The sequence below is a fragment of the Mastigoproctus giganteus genome, chromosome 2 (genome assembly GCF_048544385.1).
Source record: "Mastigoproctus giganteus isolate SK-2022 chromosome 2, ASM4854438v1, whole genome shotgun sequence".
Classification (NCBI taxonomy): domain Eukaryota; kingdom Metazoa; phylum Arthropoda; class Arachnida; order Uropygi; family Thelyphonidae; genus Mastigoproctus; species Mastigoproctus giganteus.
The window spans coordinates 76,026,780-76,050,334 of record NC_143576.1 but is presented as its reverse complement, the minus strand read 5'-3'; the positions used below and the strand labels follow the sequence as shown (position 1 = coordinate 76,050,334).

The 23,555-nt window shown below is 37.7% G+C and overlaps 1 protein-coding gene across 1 annotated transcript in view; it reads left to right on the top strand.

Annotated features, from left to right (window-relative positions):
- Positions 1-23,555, top strand: part of epsilonCOP (coatomer subunit epsilon) — a 204,714-nt gene that overhangs the window by 79,542 nt on the left and 101,617 nt on the right. Inside the window, exon 3 of the mRNA XM_090368530.1 lies at positions 9,406-9,505. Coding sequence (XP_090224656.1) covers positions 9,406-9,505 — 100 coding nt within the window. The remainder of the gene's footprint in view (positions 1-9,405; positions 9,506-23,555) is intronic.

Sequence of the window (23,555 nt, the reverse complement as noted above, 5' to 3'; positions counted from 1 at the left end):
GAAGCACTGCAGGATCATTTAGACAAGACTTCAGTTATAGCTCAGACACAGCATGGTTTTGTTAAGGGGAAGTCTTGCCTGACCAACTTGATTGGATACAATGATGCAGTCACAAAAGAACTGGATGCAGGGAATAACTTTGATATTATATACTTGGATCTTAGAAAGGCTTTTGATACTGTTGCACATGGAAGACTGCTACACAAATTGGAGCAGTGTGACATTGGAGGCAAATTGCTGCTACGGATAAAGGGGTGGTTGAGGGGGAGAAGACAGAGAGTGGTAATCAATGGACACTGCTCATCGTGGACTAATGTTATTAGTGGAGTCCCTCAGGGCTCAGTGTTGGGTCCATTATTGTTTTCTGTATTTATAAATGATATTGATGATGGTATATCAAGCTTAATGTCCAAGTTTGCAGATGATACAAAGGTTGGCAGGGTTGTCAAGGACACTACTGACACTATGTATGCTGCTGCAACAGGATCTGGAAAGGTTGAGCAGATGGGCTGAGAGGTGGCAAATGAAGTTTAACATTGACAAATGTAAAGTACTACACATGGGAAACAGCAACCCCAGAGCAACGTATCAACTCTGTGGTACTACACTGACAGTGGTGGAGAATGAAAGGGACTTGGGGGTGGTTGTGCGGGCAGATATGAAGTTCTCTGAGCAGTGCAGACAGGCTGCAAGAGTAGCTCATGGAGTATTGTCAATGATATACAGGAATTTTTCCAGCAGGGATAAGGTGGTGATTATTCCATTGTATAAGGCAATGGTTAGGCCACACCTAGAGTACTGTATACAGGTCTGGAGGCCTCATTTCAAGAAGGATGTAGAGCTGCTGGAACGAGTACAGAGAAGGGCAACAAGATTAGTGAATGGAACAAAGGCTTAAGTTTTGCAAATTACAGTGTCTGGAGACTAGGCACCAGCGAGGTGATCTGATAGAGGTGTATAAAGCCTTGAATGGTTTAAGCATGCTCAATGCTGATGGGATTCTTCCTCTAGCTCAGAAAAATCACCTGAGAGGGCATAAATTCAATTTGAGGAAAGACAGATGTAGGATAGACGTGCGGAAATTTGCCTTTAGCCAGCGGGTGGTTGGTTGGTGGAACAGACTCCCATCCCTTGTGGTGGAGGTTGATAGCCTAAATAAGTTTAAGGCTCAGCTGGACATGTATTTTGAACGAACAGAGGGGTGAAGTGGAAGTGGGGTTTTTTTTTTTTTTTTTTTGGCTGATGCTGCATAAGCTTGCTTTCTTGCATCAGATGCCTCTACTAATGTTAATGTTAATGTTAATTCCATTTGCGATAATACTGATAGCTGGAATTGAGTAGGGATGCCACAAAATAAAATAAATCACTTAAGGGTGCCGTTATTAAAAGGTGAAAAACCACTTCTCTAGCCCTTCGTTTCTACATCCTTTCCTTCCTTCCTTTCTTTCTGGATTGTAGAGTCAGTTCACTTTTGTTCGAGAGTGAAGTGGGAGCTTTTGTTATTACATGCATTTTGTATGTAATATTTGTTACACATCAGGTTATTGTGGTGAAGTTGAAATTCACATTGTTCAATCATTTTCAACGACTTCATGTCAAACTATCATTATGTGGTGCGTGCTTCATTTGCATGTCGTACGGTGTGACAGCATCTCTTGTAACTTAACCCTGTGAAGTTCTTTATAGAAAATTTCATTTTGACCATTATCATGATGCAGCCTAAGAGAATAAGTGAAAGTGGTATTGCTTCACCACTCTCCCCAGATAAAGTTTTTAATTGTTATGGTATATAACTATTTCTCTTCATTCTTCTGAAGACATTACAGTAGCTCGTTGGTTACCTGGAAGTCAGTTATCTGGAATAATTTGAAAGGCTGATCTTTTTTTTTTTTTTATTAATACAGTAAGCACCGGTTATAATGATCATGTTTGCAAATGAATTTTGATTATAATAAGTGAAGGATTGAGTTTACTACCTGTTTATAACAGATTGTACAAAAAAAAAGCCCAATAAATGTGAAAACTGCAAATTGTTTGTATTGTTTTATGGTTGTGACCTCTAGAATTCTATGTGACCTTCAGAAATGTGTTTTTGAAAAATATCACAGAGACTACTGGGTTTTCTCGGATTTCAGATTAGTTTTAGCTCCAAATTCGCTAAGAATAATATCGGCCCGAAATTGTGCAATTTATTATTTTTCTCAATTTTTTATGGTAAAATGTGAATGAAAAGAAAAAGCGTAGTTTTAACATTGCAACAAAAAACGGAAATTATTAATAGAATTAGAAAAGGTGAAAATTTAGGAAATCTCTCCAAAGAGTTTAATGTAGGGACTCGAACAATTTACAACATCAAGAAAAATTCCAATGCATAACAGGATTTGTGTCGATTATGAATAATGGAGGATCTTGCAGGAAAACGACAATGTTGAAACGTGAAAATGCTGCTTTAGAGAGTGCACTTTAATTTTTTGTTTCCTTCAGAAGCGAAGTTTAAGTGAACCCGTGTCTGGTCCAATGTGTGAAAAAGCATTGGATTTTAATTGAAAATTAAGAGGTGATGAAGATTTTAAGGCAAACACAGGTTGGCTGAAAAACTAAAATGAGACACGGTTTACATGAACTAGATATTCAAGGCGAGAAACTTTCTGGGGACGAATCAGCAGTGGTGTCCTTCAAAAGTAAGTTCGCTTCAGTTAAGACTCCGAGTGCCAAGCGAGTGATCAAAGCGAATTTAAAAAGTGAACTTCAAAGCAACTTCTCCAGAATCAGCAGATTACTGAGAATTTAAGTCTTTAATTATTTCATTTCTGCTCTTCTGAATAAAGAAGCAAACTCTTCAAAAAAGAAAGGAAAGGTACCTTTCTTCTTGTATATTGAACTAATTTATATAACACACCTCTGATCGCTTGGTCACTGGTGGCACCACTCCTGCCTCCACGTTGCGGGGCTGGTAACCTGGGGGAAAAGTTATCCTCTGGGCCAAAAGGAGCAACCATGGATTTTGACAATTATCCTGCACTTGAGCCTAAATGCTCAACTCGTGACCTGATTGAAACTGAACATGACGTATCACAAACCAAAAGACAACGTAGAAATGAGAATCAGCATTAATTCCCAACATTCCTTATATTCCATTCTCTCTCATCCAAGCCTATGAGTGCTCTTTCACCATTTCTAATTCAGAAATGTTTAGAAAGCGTGGCTGGTTCACCGAAAATGGTGAAAAGACTCCGATCCGGAGATCTACTAATTGAAACAGTGAAATATCAACATTCTCAGCCTCTACTAAAATTATAAAATTTTCGAGGAATTCCTATACAGGTCACCCCTCATGCTACACTAAGTAGTTCCAAAGGAGTAATAGCTGATTGGGACCTGATGAATGTCGCTGAAAATGAGATAGTCGAAGAACTAAAAGAGCAAAAAGTCATTAAGGCAAAATGAATAATAATAAAAAGGATGGTGAACTTGTTCCAACTAGAAACATTATTCCAACATTCGATACACCAACCTTACCATCATGTGTGAAAGCCGGATACCTAAATTGCCGAGTACGTCTGTACATTCCCAACCCAATCGAGGCACCTCCGTAGCCAGGTGGGAAGGAGCAGCAGTGCGTATCACACGCTTCTTGATTAGACCGGGGTTCGAGCCCGTCACCACCAAATACGGAGGATGTGGAAAGGTCAGGGAATGACAACCACATATTCCAGAGCAATATGGCCTTAGTTGCTAATGCTCCTAAAAACCAAATAATAACAACAACCAGCCAATCAGATGTTTTAAGTGTCAAAAATTCGGACACTTGCAAACAGTATGTCGAGGGACCACTACATGCCCGAACTGCGGCTCCAAAGATCATGCACAAACTGACTGCACTGCAGAAAAGCGACAATGCCCAAATTGCAAAGGCCAGCATCCAGCGTATTCAAAAAATTGCGAACTCTGGAGAGTAGGCAAACAGATCCAGAAGTATAAAGTTGAACAAAAGGTCACCTATCAGGAAGCTAGGAAGCAAGTTATGCTTAATATGTCAAAAATTGCGTATGCTGCAGCAACCAAAAAATCCAGTCAACAGCAACACAAATGGCAGTAACTGTACCACCATCCATTTCAGTTGCTGATTGGGCTCAATCAGTGCCATCAATCCCACAGCAGTCACCTACAGAACAATGTATAACTTCTGCTAGCAATACCCTAACAGTCCCCCCAACTGCTTCTGATACCCTACAAGAAACTGCAAAATTAAAAGCATCACCCCCAAACAGTTCAGACCAACCATGCTCAACAAATATGGATATTGGTTCTGGTACCCTACAGAATGAGCCAATACTAGATCTACATGCAGAAGATGATATGGAAATTGGACACCTCACTTTTCCAAAAAAGAAAAAAAGATGAAACTAGATCGAGGCAAACAGGCAGGATATAAAAAACAGACAGAACCATACACAAGTTCTAAAATTAAATAATGCACAACATTATACAATGTAACTGTAGAGGTCTACGAAGCAATATTTTTGATATTTATGAACTAATCAAACAACATAGTCCAGTTATCCTATGCCTGCAAGAAACCAATCTAACCCCACAAGTGACTCCAGTGATCAAAAACTATAGTATCTATCAACAGGACAGAAACAATACTAACTCAACAAGAGGAGGCGTAGCCATAATTGTCGACAACAAGGTTCCTACAAAACAGACCACATTAGAGGCTGTAGCAGTACAAATTGATCAGAGTGTTATTTTAACCGTAGTCTCACTGTACTTTTCCCCAAACAAAGAATTTACTGTGAAAGAGCTGGAGGAACTTATAAAGCAGTTTCCATCTCCTTTTATTCTGCTAGGAGATTTCAGTGGGCACCACCCTATGTGGGGATCTCCCCAGATAGACAAAAGAGGAAAACTCATTGAAACAGTTATTGATAACCAGAATCTCACATTATAGGTGTCAGCACCAGTATTTAATAATACTGGTGTTGATACCTATATCCACTTTCCCACCGGAGTGTCTACTGCCATAGACTTATCAATATGTTCCCCAAAATTGTTCCCAATCATTCAGTGGTCAGTCTCAAATAACCCACTGAACAGCGACCATTACCTGATTATTTGCAAATTGCAAACAAACAGAACCTCACATATAATCAGTCCCATAAAATGGAAATTCTCCAAAGCAGATTGGAACAAGTTTGCCTATGCAATTTCCTTTGATGATCAAGTTGTTAAAAACCAGCCTATTGATGATGTTACCGACCATATTACTACACAGATAGTAACAGCTGCAACCAGTGCCATTCCCAAAGTCACAATCAGTCCACATAGATATGCCAATATTTGGTGGAATGGTGATTGTCGTGATGCTAAAAAAAGAACGGAATAAGGCATGGAATCTTTTTTTGCACACACCCAGCAACCTAATTAATTTTAAGAAACTCAAAGCCAAGGCACGTTACGTGCAGAAAAAGACTCTTGGATCCAGTTTGCTTCCACCATCACTAAAAATACTGAAAGTAGAAAAATATGGAATAAAATAAAGAAACTAAATGGAAAATACCTCCCAGAACTAATGCCTATTCTAAGCTGGAAGGGTAAAGAGTTTTTTCCTCTTCAGTGGATATTGCAAATGTCCTGGCAGAATGCTCTTCTCAAATATCAGCCACATCAGCATATGAGCCTGCCTTCAAACAGCATAAAGCCAACGCAGAAAAGTATAAACTGAACTTTCATACAACGGAATCTCTTTCATATAACTGACCTTTTACATTACTGGAACTAGAGAGCTCCCTAAACCGGTCAGCGAATACTGCACCAGGGCCTGATGGAATATACTACATGATGCTTAAACATCTAAACAATCAAGCTCTGAATTCACTACTGGCATATTTCAACTGGCTATTCTCAGAAGGTTACTTCCCTCGTTCTTGGCACCACTCAATAGTCCTAGCCTTTCCTAAATCTGGAAAGGATCAGTCAGATCCACAAAACTATCGGCCAATATGTCTCAGCAGTTGCCTTGGTAAGATAATGGAAAAAATGATTCATGCTCGATTAGTCTGGTTTCTAGAATCTTATTCGGTAATGGACAAGAATCAGTACGGCTTTAGGAAAAATCGGTCAACTCTAGACCTTATGATCAAGGCAGAATCCAACATATGGAATGCTTTTATCCGTAGAGAACATCTCATCATGGTCTGCCTGGACATTGAAAAAGCCTTTGATACAATCTGGCACTATGGCATTTTTCAAAATCTCTATGCCACAGGACTTAAGGGCCAGTTACCACTAATCATACTGAGCTTTCTCCAAAATAGCATTAGCATTAGCATTAGTAGAGGCATTTGATGCAAGAAAGCAAGCTTATGCAGCATCAGCCAAAAAAAAAAAAAAAGTAACATAAATAAATAAAAATAACCACTTCCACTTCACCCCTCTGTTCGTTCGAAATACCTGTCCAGCTGAGCCTTAAACTTATTTAGGCTATCAACTTCCACGACAAGGGATGGAAGTCTGTTCCACCCACCAACCACCCGCTGGCTAAAGGCAAATTTCCGCACATCTATCCTACATCTGTCTTTCCTCAATTTGAATTTATGCCCTCTCAGGTGATTTTTCTGAGCTAGAGGAAGAATCCCATCAGCATTGAGCATGCTCAAACCATTCAAGGCTTTGTACACCTCTATCAGATCACCCTGCTGGTGCCTAGTTTCCAGACACTGTAATTTGCAAAACTTAAGCCTTTCTTCGTAAGAGAACCCCTTTGTCCCATTCACCAATCTAGTTGCCCTTCTCTGTACTCGTTCCAGCAGCTCTACATCCTTCCTGAAATGAGGCCTCCAGGCCTGTATACAGTACTCTAGGTGTGGCCTGACCATTGCCTTATACAAGGGAATAATCACCTCCTTATCCCTGCTAGAAAAATTCCTATATATCATTGACAATACACCATGAGCTACTCTTGCAGCTCGTCTGCACTGCTCAGAGAACTTCATATCTGCCTGCACCACCACCCCCAGGTCCCTTTCATTCTCTACCACTGTCAGTGTAGTACCACAGAATTGATACACTGCTCTGGGGTTGCTGTTTCCCATATGTAGTACTTTACATTTGTCAATGTTAAACTTCATTTGCCACCTCGAAGCCCATCTGCTCAACCTTTCCAAATCCTGTTGCAGCAGCATAGTGTCAGTAGTGTCCTTGACAACCCTGCCAACCTTCGTATCGTCTGCAAACTTGGACATTAAGCCTGATATACCATCATCAATATCATTTATAAATACAGAAAACAATAAAGGCCCCAATACTGAACCCTGAGGGACTCCACTAATAACATTAGTCCACGATGAGCAGTGTCCATTGATTACCACTCTCTGTCTTCTCCCCCTCAACCACCCCTTTATCCATAGCAGCAACTTGCCTCCAATGCCACACTGCTCCAATTTGTGCAGCAGTCTTCCATGTGCAACAGTATCAAAAGCCTTTCTAAGATCCAAGTATATAATATCAAAGTTATTCCCTGCATCCAGTTCTTTTGTGACTGCATCATAGTATCCAATCAAATTGGTCAGGCAAGACTTCCCCTTAACAAAACCATGCTGTGTCCTAGCTATAACTGAAGTCTTGTCTAGATGATCCTGCAGTGCTTCTTTCACCAGTGCCTCCATTAATTTTCCGGGAACAGAAGTTAAACTCACAGGTCTATAATTACTTGTGTCAGCCTTTGATCCCCCTTTGTGAATTGGGGTCACATTTGCACATCTCCAGTCAATGGGTACCTCCCCTGAGTCCAAGGAAGCTCTCATAATTATGGCTAAGGGTTTGCTTACCTCCTTTGCTGCCTCCTTTAATATAACTGGATAGATCCCATCCACCCCAGGTGCCTTTCTTGTGTTTATCTTCAACAATTTCTCCTCCACTTTGCTCTCAGTTATTACAAGATTCTCTAGCTTACTGCTAGAATTGAATACACCTCTGGCATTCCCCTCGCTGAATAACTCCTCATGTGTGAATGTCGATGCAAAATATTCATTTAGTTTGTTAGCTACCCGAGCAGGGTCATCAACAGTTGACCCATCGATCTCAAGTGGACCAATCTGATTCATCCCCTTCCTTCTAGAGTTTACATAAGTAAAGAACTCTGCTGTTTTTCTTCGCATCCCTTGCCAAGGATCTCTCGTAATCTGCCTTCGCCTGCCTAACCTCCTTTGTAACTTGGTTACAGATCAACTTGTATCTATCATAGGCGTCCGTGTCACGTGTTAATTTGTATGTATCCCATGCATTTTTCTTCTCTGCCATATGCCTCATTAGTTCATCTGACAACCATTTAGGCCTAAACCTTGAACAATATTTCTTAGTTGGTATGTAAAGCCTAGTAGCTTCCACGATAAGTTCTTTGAATGCTTCCCATTTTGAATTTGCTGTTGGCAATATCATCAGTTGATCCCACTGTACAGAATTTAAATACTGTCTCAGACCATCATAGTCGCCTTTACGAAAGCAATACCCCTTCCCTTTACCCCTAATGGTAGTTACCTCTTTGAGTAACTCCCACTTCAGCACACTGTGATCACTGCCACCAAGTGGTTCATTTATCTGCAGATTCTTAATGCACGAAGAATCACTACTGATAATCAAATCAAGAGTATTACTCCCTCTAGTTGCCTCCCGAACATGCTGATGTAGAAAACAATCATCCAATAAATCCACAAAAGCCTTGCTACTGTGTGAGTGACCAGCCCCCAAATTCCAGTCAATATCTGGGAAATTAAAATCCCCCATTATAAGACTCTCTGATTTACTGGCCCACTCTATTTCTCCGAACAGTTTCTTATTATACTCATCAGAGTCATTAGGCCTATAGCACACTCCTACTCTCAATTTTGATCTCCCAATGCTTATGTCACACCAAACTGACTCGACACTGCACTGTCCAGCGATGTCGACTGGCTTCACTTCCTTGGATTTTATGTGTTTTTTAACTAATAGCATAACCCCTCCTCCCTTCCTATCCTGTCTATCCTTTCTGTAGACATTGTACTCCCCAAATTCCAGTTCTGCATTTCTTATATCTGTGTGACACCACGTCTCTGAAATCCCCACAATATCTGCCTTTGATGTTTTGAGCAATACCTCAAATTCATCAAATTTATTTACTAAACTCCTTTTTCCAATAATGTTTTTTAAAAAAAAATCCAGAAGTAGTGGTATTTCTTCCTAATAATATTTACACAGATGTAGGTAATTTTTTTCCCCTAACACAATACTTTATCTTCCATTTTTAAAATCTTGTGATTACTCTGGAATCACAAGATTTTAAAAATTTTATTGTTATAGAATTTTATTCAGAATATTAGTTTATGTTTGAGTATTGTGACAATTCTTTACTCTATTAATCAGGAACCAAGTTGTGCGAGATATAGACCAAATGGTAAAAAATTTGGATGTTGCAAACACAACTCTGTTGCTAATAGCTGGAACTATTTACTTTCATGAGCAAGTAAGTAAAGTGAAAAGGTTTATTATGTATTTAATATATTTCACTTTTTTTTTTTTTTTTTTGTTTTTTTTAGAATTAAGTTTATAGCTATTTTAAAAAATTCTAAGGCTGATTAACTAATGAGCCAAATTGGAATGCCATATAAATCCTCATCTTAGAAATTAAGAATTTTTTTCTTAAATTACATTTCTTTCTAATATCTATAACCACAAATGCTGCATTAAAAATTTAGGTAGCTATAGAGTTTTTTTTTTTTTTTATATATCCACTCCAGAAACCCCATATCGGTATTTTTTACAAAAAAATTGCTGCGTATTTATGTAGAATTGGCGTAAAAAATCATCGAATTTTCAAACACTGTGCTTATCACTGACACTTCTTTCTCGATACTTTTCACAATATGATATTGTTTTTCCAAAATTGCTTCAGTTAGGATTAAGAATGAGAGAAACACCTTGTGTATATTATGTTAGAGAAATTTTCACAGCCTCTTCCATAAGATTCATTATAAATTTAGTTATAGATAAACTAGATAAAATAGAGTGAGGGATGTAAAAGAATTTAAATAGATGTAATAAATGGGGAGGTTTTTTCCTAATAAGTAATGTAAATAAATATAATCTCTGGCAAATTTTAAGGCATGTTTTCTCTATACACAGGGTGTAGTAATAGTAAAAGTAGTAATAGTGAATATAAAATAAATACAGTTACAATAAGTTTTGGAAATGGCACTATGCATCTACTCATTTTTCTTGTTTGCAAAGATTCGTGCTGGTTCAGCGTGGGGGAAACATTACTAATAAAGTTTGTGATTGCTTCTCTGCGATCACCAAGGCTGATAATTGTCTTGGTAGACTGCACATTCTATTGTAGGTAGTCGAAGAGAGTAGATGCATTTTAGTGGCTCTGATGAAGGGGATTAACAATCAGATGTCTGGTAGACATAATTTTTGTTTAAAATTTATTTAAATGTTATTTGCTAGTAGATAAAGTTTTGATGTACAATTTAATTTCTGCAATACTTTGTTAATTTAAATTCTGTAATTAGCATTAGTAGAGACATATGATGCAAGAAAGCAAGCTTATGCAGCATCAGCCAAAAAAAAAAAAAAAAAAAAAAACACCTCCCACTCACCCCTCAATTTGTTCTAAATGCCTCTCCAGCTCAGCCTTAAATTTTTTTAGGCTATCAACTTTCACAACAAAAGATAAGTCTGTTCCACCAATCGACCACACAAATTATAATTATATTGTAAATTTAAATTTTGTAATTTTTCTGAAGTTCAGATATTACGTAAATAATGGTTGTTAGCCTTAGTTCTACTTACAGTACGAAGTCCAACGACATTGTGACTCAGAGGGAAATGCTTCTGGGCAATTTTGGTGTGTCATGAGTTCTGTAAATTGTATAGCCTGTGGGATGTACTCTAGGGTCGGTCTAGTAGAACTAAATGCAACTGAAGATTCTTTTTTTTGCACCTGATGTAAGGAGTATACCGATCTCAAATTAGAACTTGGTGCATTATGAGAACAGTTCGAGTCACTGAAGAAATGGGTGCTTGCCCTAGAAACAAATGTAACTGAGAACTCGTAAAGGATTCAAGTATCTTGTGATCTGCCAAGTGATGCATCTCCAATTTGGGTCCAGGAAAAGAATAGTCAAGTGCATACTGCTCTAGTTGAAGGAGATTTAGTTTTATTTGGAGGCTCTGTTGTCAGGGAAACGTGTAACATTTTTTGTAATAAAGAGATAGGTGGATCAGAACTAGGGTGTGCTTGTCAGGAACAATAATTAATGATGCTACCAGCAAATCATCAGATTTTAAGGAGGGTAAAAAGAGCATTATTATTCGTGTGGTGACTAACGATATTAAATGAACACGATGTAATCATTTAACGATATTAAATGAACACGATGTAATCATTTAACGATATTAAATGAACATGACGTAATCATAAAAACCAAATAACAACATAACCAGTATCATTGAAGATACCTTAAGGGTTAAGGGAAACTGCTAGTAAGGGGAAGAAATGTAATATAGATCTGTGTTTATCTGATAATATAGGTCAAAGTAATGCTTGCTCACCTCAAAAAGTCTTGTTTGTTCACAACAGGCCAGTGTTGGCAAGATAATCTGTGGGTAGCAATGTTTCAAATGAGCAGGAAAGTAAAGCTCAGGGAACAAGCCTAAATAACTTAAAGAGGTGTTAGTAAATTATAAAGATGGGTGACTCCACTAATAACATTAGTCCATGAAGAGCAATGGACACTACTCGTCGTGGACTAATGTTATTTGTGGAGTCATCCAAGGTTCAATGTTGGGCTCATTGTTGTTTTTGGTATTTATCAGTGATATTGATGAAGGCATATCAGGCTTAATGTCCAAGTCTGCATATGATATAAAGGTTATCAAGGTGGTTAATGGCAGTAATGATGATATGCTACTGTGCAATGGAATCTAGAAAAGTTAGGCAGATGGGCTGAGAAATGGCAATTGAAGTTTAACATTGACAAATGCAAAGTACTGCATACGGGTAGCAGCAGCCCCAGCGTAACGTACCAACTGTGTGATACTACACTCAGGATAGTTGAAAATGAAAAAGACCTGCAGATAATTGTGCAGTGAGATATGTGCAGACACACTGCTAGGACAGCTCATGGGGTCTTGTCAATGGTATACAGAAATTTTGCTATCAGGGATAAGGTGGTGATTATCCCTTTGTATAAGGCCATATCTCGAGGACTGTATACAGGTCCGGAAGTCTCACTTTAGGAAGGATGTAGATCTGCTGGAACAGGTGCCAAGAACAGCAACTATACTGGTCAAGGGAAAAAAAGGTTGCTATTATCTAGAAAGGCTTCAGTTCTGCAAATTGCAGCATCTCGAGATTAGGCACCTGCAATGAGATCTGATTACGGTATTTAAGGCCCTGAATGGATTGAGTAAGCTGAATGTTAATGGCATTCTTCCACTTGCTGAGACTAGACACATGAGGAGGTATAAATTCAAATTGAGAAAGGATTCGATCACCCACTGAAGGAATTAATCAACAATCAGCAGGTGGTTGATTTTTGGAACAGGCTTCCATCTGTTATTGTGGAAGTGAATGTGTTGAATAAATTTAAGGAAAAACTAGACAAATTCTTGAAGGGTACAGATGGGTGACTGTATAGTGTGTTTTTTTTTTTTTTTTTTTTTTGTCAATGCTATATAAGTTTGATTTCTTGCTTCATTTGCCATTACTATTACAGAGGTGATCTCTTAATTCGCGGACTGGTGCAAAACTTTGTTTACCTTACAAACTTTCCATAACTGCTGATAGAAATGCTCTCCCTGATCACTACTGAGCAGACTTTGTGAGCGCATGCTAGTGCTGCATGAAGAGAGGTTTTTTTTTTTTTAACCGCATATCACTGGTGTTTTGAAGCAAGTATCATGTTGGACATGCAGATTGAAGAGCGATATGTGATTCATTATTGTATCAGCCCGGGGCTTAAATGCATTGGAAACAGTTAAAGACGAATGAAGCATATGGCATTGAGTGTCTTGGTAGGACGGCCATATTTAAATAGCACAAGAGCTTCAGTGAAGGCTGAGTCTGTTGCAGATGACCTAAGACCTGATCAGCCTTCCTCCTCAAAAATTCCTAAGCAAATTGCAAAAGCCCAAGAAATCTTGGACGAAGACAGGCGAATTGCACTTCAGGAATTAGCTGTTAGAATGTCCCTTTCATACATTAGTGCTCACAATATTGTGAAAGATCACCTCAAAATGTTGCAAATCTGTGCCTGCTGGATTCAATACAATTTGACTCCAGAACAAAAACAACAAAGCATAGACTTGTGCAAAGAAATGCTTGATCATTTTGAAACACAGGGTGGAACAAAACTTCTTAAATCGAATAGTGACTTGTGATGAAACTTGAATTTTTCACTGTGATCCAGAGACAAAACTACAGTTGAGTGAGTGGAAACATTCTGATTCGCCATGGTCATAGTTGCCAATGCACCCAATAAATCCTGAAACAAACAAACAGCTTCTTGGAATGTGCTTTGTGTAATATTTTTATTACACAAAGCACATTTTTATTACACATTTATTGTAAAAATATTACAATAAATATTATATATTTATTGTAATATTTTTCTCATCTTCCATTCTTGTTTCTTTCTTAGTTCTCGTTTAGCCTCTCTCCTTTTGTTGCAGAAGTTTTCCATAGTTGCCCTGGTTCTTCTCTGCAACTTCTTTTCTCTTGCACTGTTTCTTTCCTCCAGCACTCTTTTGCAGTCATTATCAAATCAATTTTTTTCTCAGTTCTGTTTTTTTGTGCCCAATAATTTTACAAATTACTTTTATTGTCATATTATTCATTACATTCTGAATTACTTTCTAGTTTGTTTCTACAGTTCTTTCTTAGTTTTTCTGTATAACTTCCTGATAGTTGTTCTTGATCATCTCAATGTTAAGTATCTGGACATTGAAGAGAGTCTCTTTATTAACCTTTTGCTCTTGCTTATGTTTGCTATTCTTTGCCTGTATTTCATATCAATTATGAAGTGATGTGAATTTGCATCTGCTCTCCTGCATGCCCTTACAGCCATCATATCCAACCCATGTCACTGGTCTATCAAAACATGGCATGATATTATAGTGTGATATAAGTGGAGAAGAGTATTGGCAATAAGTATCCTATCACATGGCAGTAAATATTCTCACAGTGTGTATTATTTATTTATTTATTATTATTATATTTTTTAAGTCGTTTGAAGTTGTGTAATGAGTTCAAGGAAGGTTAATTTTCTGTCTAGGATTAGGCCAAGGAATCGGACACTGAAATAAAAGATATCACATAATTGCCTACCTTTAGGGCTGGATCAAGATGGAGTTTACAAAAAACTTACCACTCACTTTTTGAGAAATGAATGGAGAGTTTGAGTAGATAGGTGAAAATCATTATTTGTACCCTAGGTCACAGTTTTGTTGATAGCACCTTTCAGTTGTCTTTCAATCATTCTCATGTTCAAAGAATGGCAAGATATGCTAAAATCGCCTGCATATAGGGTAGTGAATTTTTTTCCGGGTAGACCCTGGGCTACTGGGTGGGTCACAGGTGCAGATGGCAAACTGTCCATAGATATATGGGTTAGCTGCGAATAAGGTGTATCCTGAATGATCAGTACTGGACCGTGAGAGCAAGCTTATTAGGCTGTGTGGAGGATTTCTGGTGGCAAGGAAGCTCTTAAATAAATACCACAAGGCTAGTGACGACCTTGCGGAATGGCAAGCAGCGCTGCCAATAAATAAATGCAACCAATGCTCCCATTGTCTTGTGGGAAGAGAGATCTTCAAAGGCCAGAGGAACTTACCCCAACATAAAAGGCTGCATTCACGCAGGCCTAAAGGGGCCAACTCCCAAAAGGTTGGGTATGGGTCTAATTATTTTACCTTGTAAAAAAAGAACTGCTACAAAACCAAAAGAGAGAAGCTAGACTGATGAACGGAAACAACCAAAGATAAATGAGATGTATTTATAGCAATGTGGAATGAAAAACAGGCCAGAAGCATCTGAGAACTTTAAGAGAGTACCGGAGAAGTATAAAATCCAGATAGCAATACTGCAGGAAGCATGGTGGAAAGGCAGTAATATAATTGACTCCAAAGAATATACCACCTTCTACAGTTGAGGTGTGAACAAAATGTTTGGGACTGGCTTTATGATAGCAAAGAAATTAAAACATGCTATACTGAATTTTTAACCAGTGAATGATAGACTATACACTATGACTGAAAGTGAAATTTTTTAACACCTTTGTGCCCAATCACCAATCGAGGATGCTGAAGAGGATGAGAAGGATATATTTTATGAGCATCTTGAGCAAATGTGTATACTTGCTCAAGACTTGCTCAATTGGATCCTACAGCATGATGTAAAAATAGTATTGAGAGGTGTGAATGTAAACGTAGGGAAGGAAGATGCCTTCATACCAATAATAGAAGATACTGCTCATGATGCCAAAAATCAAATAGACCTCATCCAACTTGGAGTTACCTATTTGCATCTAGCTGGGAAAATTTATTGCCATTCATCAATAAATAACCCCATTGGTATGTGTATTTGCTTCTTGCTTGAAAACTGACAGCTTTATCTTTCTAAGTTAGCCCACCACTGTTGATTGTTCTTTCATTTATCCATGGGTCTTCCATCTATCAGTTTGTGGTCTAACCCTTCAGGAATGAGGAAAGGCTATGATCTCAAAAAAACATTTTACTCCTCATCAGCATTTTCACCAATTCTCTCAGTACCATTCTTGCCTTACAGCAAACAGGATAACATTACAACCACCTACTTGGACATATCCAAGTTATACTGATCAATATTACTGAGAAAGTGTAACATTGATCACAGTTCCTTTTATGGATTATGAGTGTCTTGTAACAACCATATGTATAGATAAGTGGAAGAGAATATCCGATGATCTCAAGGTGGCAACAAAATGTTATAGATTAAAGCAGAACTTTGGTTCTGGCCATCCAGAACTTTGGTTGACTACTCATATTGACTACTCAACTAGAAGAGCAGTACTTTGTAAGAATTCGGATAGGCCATATCCGAATTCTTAAACACATTTCTCACTGTTGTGCTTAGATTATAGTCCAGCATATCATTATTGACTACCCTCTCTACAATAGAGTTCAGCACACTACATTTTTATTGAGAGAAATAGCACAAAATGTTTCTACTTTGAAACAAATTCTGAATGATGGTTCTGACATTGGTTCAATGTTTTCCTTCCTGAAATTGATCCGGTGTTATGATAAGATTTGATACTATAACTTCTATAATCCATAAACTCCCGACTTTGTGTATAGTTGTTACTTACAACCTTTGTTTGATGCATTATTGTCTTTGATTCCCTTTACACCATAAAGCCCTTAACAACAACAGCTTTCATGTAATTGTCAGCTCCAAAAGTGGGAGCAAGGCAGCTCCCAAAATGTTGGGCAGTTCCCCTCTCTTATTACTTCTTTAGATGTAATGACTTTTATCCATGGTATATTCATTTTTGATGCGAAAACGTCTTTGGCAGCACCTACTAAATTTCGGACTGAAGTAAAACCAATTGGTCATGAAAATGTGAAGTGGAAATGATGCAAATTACATCACTTCCTAAATGATGCTAATGCAGTCATTAACGTTGATTCTTGATGTGAAAGCATATTTAGTGGCATCTACTAAATTTCAGTCCAACGGTTAGTGTTCGGCCCTTTGGCAAAAATGTGAAATGGAAGTGACAAATTGCGTCACTTCCTAAATGATGCTAATGTAGTCACTAACACTGATAAGTAGCAGGTGTGATCATAAAAGTTACATTGTTCATAACTTTGATTCTAGTTGTTTGATTTTAAAATGGTTCTGATTTTTGTCAAAGATGTTTTCCCATAAAACATCTTTCTTATGTATAGGGTAAACAAGTGCTTTTTTTCATATGCAATTTTGTGTTCTCTTTAGCAACATCTGATTGCCACAACTTAACTTGACCATTGTAGATTATCATGTGCTTCCTTTCACATGCACAGTTTATCCATCAAGTAATGGTTATTTCTAGCAGGATAATGTGCCATGTCAGGGATCAGGTAGGTGCTGTCCAGTCTGCAGCAAATGCAGGATGCGATCAAATCTGCTTGGGCCAGCTTATTGGTGGAACACTTTTAGCACTTAGTGGAGTCCATGCTTTTGAGACTTTTCTGAGAGCTAAAGGAGTCACTGCTTGCTGCTAATAAACTGACCAGTCATTGTATATGAAGTATAGCTTAAATGACAGTAACTGACTTTTCATAATTAAGTGCAGCCAAGAGAGTGATCATGGGGTTTGAGTGACATCAGCAGTAATAATTCTCAGAAAGCTAAAGCAAAGTTTTCTGTACTAATAAAAAGGTACCTTAGTCACCTATTTCTGAAATTTTTTGTACAATATTTAACAGGCGTCTCTGTAGCCAGGTGGGCAGGAGCAGCAGTGCATAGCACACACTTCTTGATTAGACAGGGGTTCAAGCCTGTGACCACCGAATACGGAGGATGCAGAAAGGTCAGGGAATGACCACCGCATATCCTCAGAGAAATATGGCCTCCTAAAAACCAAATAACAACAACAATATTTAACATTTCAAAAATGTAATGCAGAAATAGATAATGACAATGTAAGTTGTAAGAAATTAAATTAACAGTTAAGAAATATTGGAATGGATATTTGAAAATTACACACAGTGGAAGTTAAGCTTTGAACATTGGACTTTGTGCTAATGTATGGAAGATGGTATCAAGAAACATTGTAGCAACCATGGATGGGAGTTCTGAACATATTTATAACTACGATGATCAAATATCCCATTTTTCTGGGATTTTCTCCTGCTTTTGGGCATGGTGTTCCAAGTTTGCATGAAAGAAAGGAGACAATTTTTCCTTTTTTTTTTTCCTGAATTAAATTTATAGAGAATAATACATAATTTTGTTAATTTAACATGGTAGTTAGTATTATTACAATAAATTGCAACACACCTACATTTTACATCTAACATTGTCAAAGTGTAAGGATATTGTAATAAAGCACAAATTAAAAAATTTTTTTTTTCATGCTCATGCATTATTTGTCATGGAGATGCATTTTATGATTATTGAGAGCATCGAATATTCTATTTACTCTGTTTCACTATAAATTGAACTTCATTGTTTTTTTGCTTTTTTTAAAATAAATTTCCATTCATTCAAATATTCTTCCTTGTAAAAGCACAGACATTATACTGCCACTTAAAATGAGAAAACATAAGCAAAGTTGCCATTGCAAGCAGTTGCTCAAATTCAAACAGAAAAATGCTACCTCCTGTTTAAAGCACTGGCAAGTTAAATCTTGCTCATCATGGGATAAATCATTATTCTTTTAGATATGCCAACTATATACTAGTGGTTTTATAATTTCTTGGTACTTGTCAATTCTTCTCTCACCAATATAAGTTACAAGTAAGTCTAACTTAACACAAAACAGTGTATTTGTACTAAATAAATATACATAAATATACACTACAGAGGTTAGGTTAGACTTATTTATAACTTACACTGAGGAAGGCTAAATATACAGTACATAGGTTAGGTTATACTTATTTATAAATGAAAGCAGAAACAATTCAAGTATTAGTATTGGCAAATGACGCAAGAAAGCAAGCTTATAAACCATCAGCCAAAAAATCCATACACACTTCAACCATCCATACCATCCAAGCATTTCCGTAGTTCTTCCTTGAATTTATTGAAACCACCAACTTCCAAAAAAGACAGATGAAAGTTTGTTTCAACAATTCTCCTGCAACCATCCTTCCTCAATTTGAATTTATGTCCCCTCATATGTACTATCGGCAAGAGAAAGAATGCCATCATCATTTAACTTACTCAATCTTCAAGACCTTAAATATCTCAATCAGGTCTTCCTACAGGTTCCTAGTTTCCAGATGTAGCAAGTTGCAGAACTGAAACCTTTCTTGGTAAAAGCACTCTTTTGTTTCCTTTACCAATCAGTTGCCCTACTTAATCTGGTTGCCCTACAGAATACCTATTCCCCTACTCTTAGAGTGGAATACGTATTCTGTGTGTTATCAGACACTCAGTCTAAAACACTGATGGATCCAATATCTTTCTATTACAGAAGATTTAGGAGAAGTCCAGTTGGCCTGCCTCCCTAAAATCCACTCGTGCGCACCTTCTCGATGGTAAGTCCTGTTACGTCACTTAGGTGGCAATGAACGTGTAGAGTGGTTCTCTTCAAGACGCCTGGTCAGCATGAAGAGAAAAAGACCAAATCCTCCAGCACGTGACAGCACGACGAAACAAATGGCCTTCAGTCCCCAGCGGCTTTCACTCTCCCCTCTTACGGCAGTGAGCGGATTAGAGTGGAAGCAGAGGGTGCTAAGAATCTCTGGGTACGACCAGGCTGCCATGCACGGAAACTGAACTTGGCCTGTTACAACGTAAGATCACTCATCGGTGAAGACAGGATATTAGAGTTGAAAAAGGAATTAGAAAATGTGAATTGGAATATCATCGGTTTGGCTGAAACAAGAAGAAGAAATGAATCACTTATAAGTTTATCAAGTGGAAATCTGCTGAACACCAATGGAAACAGTGAAAGGAGTGAAGGTGGAGTTGGGTTTCTGGTCCATAAAGATTTAAAAAACAACATTTTGGAATTCAGAAGTACATTACCAAGGGTATTAAGACTAATACTCAAGATTTCTAAGAGGTACAAGCTAAAGGTTATAGCACCAACATCGAGCCATGATGATGAGGAGGTTGAAGAAATTTACACCGAAATTGAGTCTTCTAGATGAGCAGAAAACCCACTACACTATTATTATGGGGGACTTCAATGCGAAAGTTGGAAAAAGACAAAATAGCGCAGAAAGGGGAACTATAGGAAATTTTGGAATTGGTGAAAGAAATGAAAGAGGTGAAAGACTTGTGTGGAATTTGCAGAACCTCAAGGATTGTCAGTAATGAACACTTTTTTCAAGAAAAGGGTGAACAGAAAGTGGACATGGAAGAGTCCATATGGATTAACAACTAATGAAATCTACTTCATCCTCACTAACAGAAGATATATCGTGAATGATGTTACCGTCCTGAATAAGGTAAATGTTGGAAGTGATCACAGAATGGTAAGATGTATACTTGATATAGATGTAGGAAAGGAAAGGGAAAAAAACCGACTCGAGTAAATAATACAAAGGTTTTTGAGATAACAGAAGAGGAGAAAAAGCAGTATGTACTGTTACTTAAGAACAAGTTTGAGCTTCTGCAGACTGCTCAGGACCAAGATATCGACGAGGAATATTACAACTTTCTGAAAGTGATAAAGCCTAAGAAACCTATAGGGAAAAAGAAATCAAAAGTAGAAAAAATTAGTCAAGAAACACTTGTTATGATGAACCGAAGGCGACATATGAAGAGCAAGATAAACACTGACAAGGATAAAATTGAGTATACTGAGTTATGCAAAGCCATCAGAAAGAGACTCAGAGTGGACATAAGAAGATTTAACACAAGAAAAGTAGAACAAGCATTATTATTTATGTCCCCTCAACTTCTTTATAAATGCTACCTTGAACAAGTATGCCATTAAGGGAAAACAAAGGACTTAAATCAGCAGCCATGAGCAGTAATACAGAAAGACAAATGATACTGAAACTGAAGAATAGCGATGGTGTACTTATAAATAGCAGAGAAGGCATAATTGAAATAGCACAAAACTACTATAGAGAATTATACAAGGAGCAAGGGAATGATGCCAGCAGTGGGGAAGATGGATTGCAAATTAGCAACACATATGACATACCCAATATTCTTCCTGATGAGGTAAAACATGCATTGAAGAAAATGAAGAATCAGAAAGCCCCGGGGGAAGATGAAGTTACTGTAGAGTTGTTAAAATTGGGAGGAAGAGATATGACACAAAAACTGGCAAGACTCTTCACAAAATACATTAGAAAAGGTGTGGCACTTAAGGAGTGGAATAATGCAATCATAGTTTTGCTGCATTAGAAAGGAGGTAAATCAGAAATTGGAAATTATAGACCAATTAGCTTGTTATCCCACATCTACAAGTTGTTCGCAAGGGTCATTACTAACAGATTAGAAAGAATACTTGATGAGAATCAATCGAAAGAGCAAGCTGGCTTTAGGAGAGGATTCTCAACTATGGATCACCTTCACGTAATATCACAACTAATGGAGAAAGCAAATGAATATAAAACACCATTATGCCTAGCATTTGTGGATTATGAAAAGGCATTTGACTCCATACAGCATAAGGCAATGTTTCGGGCACTGGAAAGACAAGGCATAGATACCCCATATATTATGATTTTGAAGAAAATATATGAGAACCCTACCTCCTTTTTTAGATGACAAAGACAGTAGTAAATTTAAAATTGAGAAAGGAGTTCGACAAGGAAACACAATATCTCGAAAGTTTACTGCTGCCCTTGAGGAAGCTTTCAGATTAGACTGGTCGCAGAAAGGAGTGAATGTGAATGGAGAGTACCTAAACCATTTACGATTTGCAGATGACATTGTGGTCGTAAGCCACGATCCCAAAGAATTAGAGGAAAATCTTAATCAGTTATGCACAGTTAGTAAGAATTTTGGGCTAAAGGTGAATATGGCTAAAACAAAAGGAATGATGAACAAGTATGCCATAGAAAGGGACATAATGATTGAAGGAACAGTAAATTGAAAAGATGGAGTCATATTCTTATCTGGGACAAGTTATTAGCTGTAATAATGATAAATGGCCAAAAGTGAAGAGAAGAATAAATTTTGGATGGATAGCATTCAGGAAATAAAGTCACATACTGAAAAGCAATATCCCAGTTTTTCTGAAATGTAAAATAATGAACCAATGTATACTCCTCACCATGACTTATGGAAGTGAAACTTGGGCACTCACCAAAAGAATGGAAGAGAAGCTGAGAACTACACAGCGAAGAATGGAACGAATTATATTTGGAATCAGACTGTTAGATAAGAAGAAAAACACATGGGTTAGGCAGCAAACTCAAGTAAAGGACATTCTTATGAAAACTAAAGAATTAAAATGGTCTTGGGCAGAACACATAGAAGACATGATGAACACATAGAACTCGAAGACCTGATGACAGATGTACTAAGAAAATAACAGAATGGTACCCAAGAGGAGCTAGAAGCAAACCTGGAAGACAATGGCAGAGATGGATAGATGAAATTAATGAGATTTGTCGGTAGTAAATGGATTGCCATTGCACAAAACAGAAGGAACTGGAAAGTTGCTGGAGAGTCCTTTATCCTGCAGTGGATTGAAAATGGCTGATGAGGATGATGATGATGATGATGCACCTGTTCCAGCAAATTAATCACTTTCTAAAGTGATGCCTCCACACCTGTATATAGTACTCAAGATGCAGCCTAACAAAAGGCTTGTACAAAGGGATAATCACCTCCTTATTCCTGCTAGCAGAGTTTTTGTATATCATTGATAAAACTCCATGAGCTGTCCTGGCTGCCTGTCTGCACTGCTCAGAGAACTTCATATCTGACTGCACAATTACCCTCAGGCCTTTCTCATTTCCCACTAACCTGAGTGTAGTACCACAGAGTTGACACATTAAACTGTGATTATTTCTACCCATATGCAGTACCTTGCATTTGTCAATGTTAAATGCCAACTGCCATTTTATCAGCCCATCTGCCTAATTCTTCTAGGTCTGATGCAGTAGCATAACTTGATTACTGTCATTAACCATTCTGCCAATCTTTGTTTTCATCTGCAAACTTAGATTTTAATCTTGTTAAAACCTTCATCAATATCATTAATAAAGACAACAATGGGGCCAGCACTGAACACTGGGAGAACCCCCAAGATTCAGAGCTGGCCCTATTGTTGTCTATATCACTAATGACATTAGTTGCAATCCCCTATTCAACTATCCCTTTATCCATAACAGTAACTTTCCCCTAATGCCACACTATTCCAATTTGTACAGCAGCCTTTTATGTGCAGCATCAGATGCTGCTGTACAGAAATATTTTTTTGCACGCAGTTCCTTTGTTATTGCATCATAGTATCCAATCAGATTAGTCAGACAAGATTGCCCCTTAATAGAAGTAACGCAGAATCTAGAAGATTCTGCGTTACTTCTATTAAGGGGCATTAAGCCAAGAGTGATTACAGGCCAACAGGTCTGTAATTACTCATGTCACCTTTTGATTCCCCTTTGTGAATTTGGGGATATATTTCCACATCTACAGTCCATAGAGACCTCTGAATCCAAAAATGCTATCATAATTATGACTAATGTTTTGCTTACCTCCTTTGCTGTCTCCCTTATCACAGTTGCTTGGGGTCGATTTCATCCAACCCTGGGTGCCTGTTTTATGTTTAGCTTCAACAATTTCTCTTCGACATTCCTTTCAGTTATCACAAAATCATTTAGCTCCCCACTATAGTTTGATAAACTTCTGG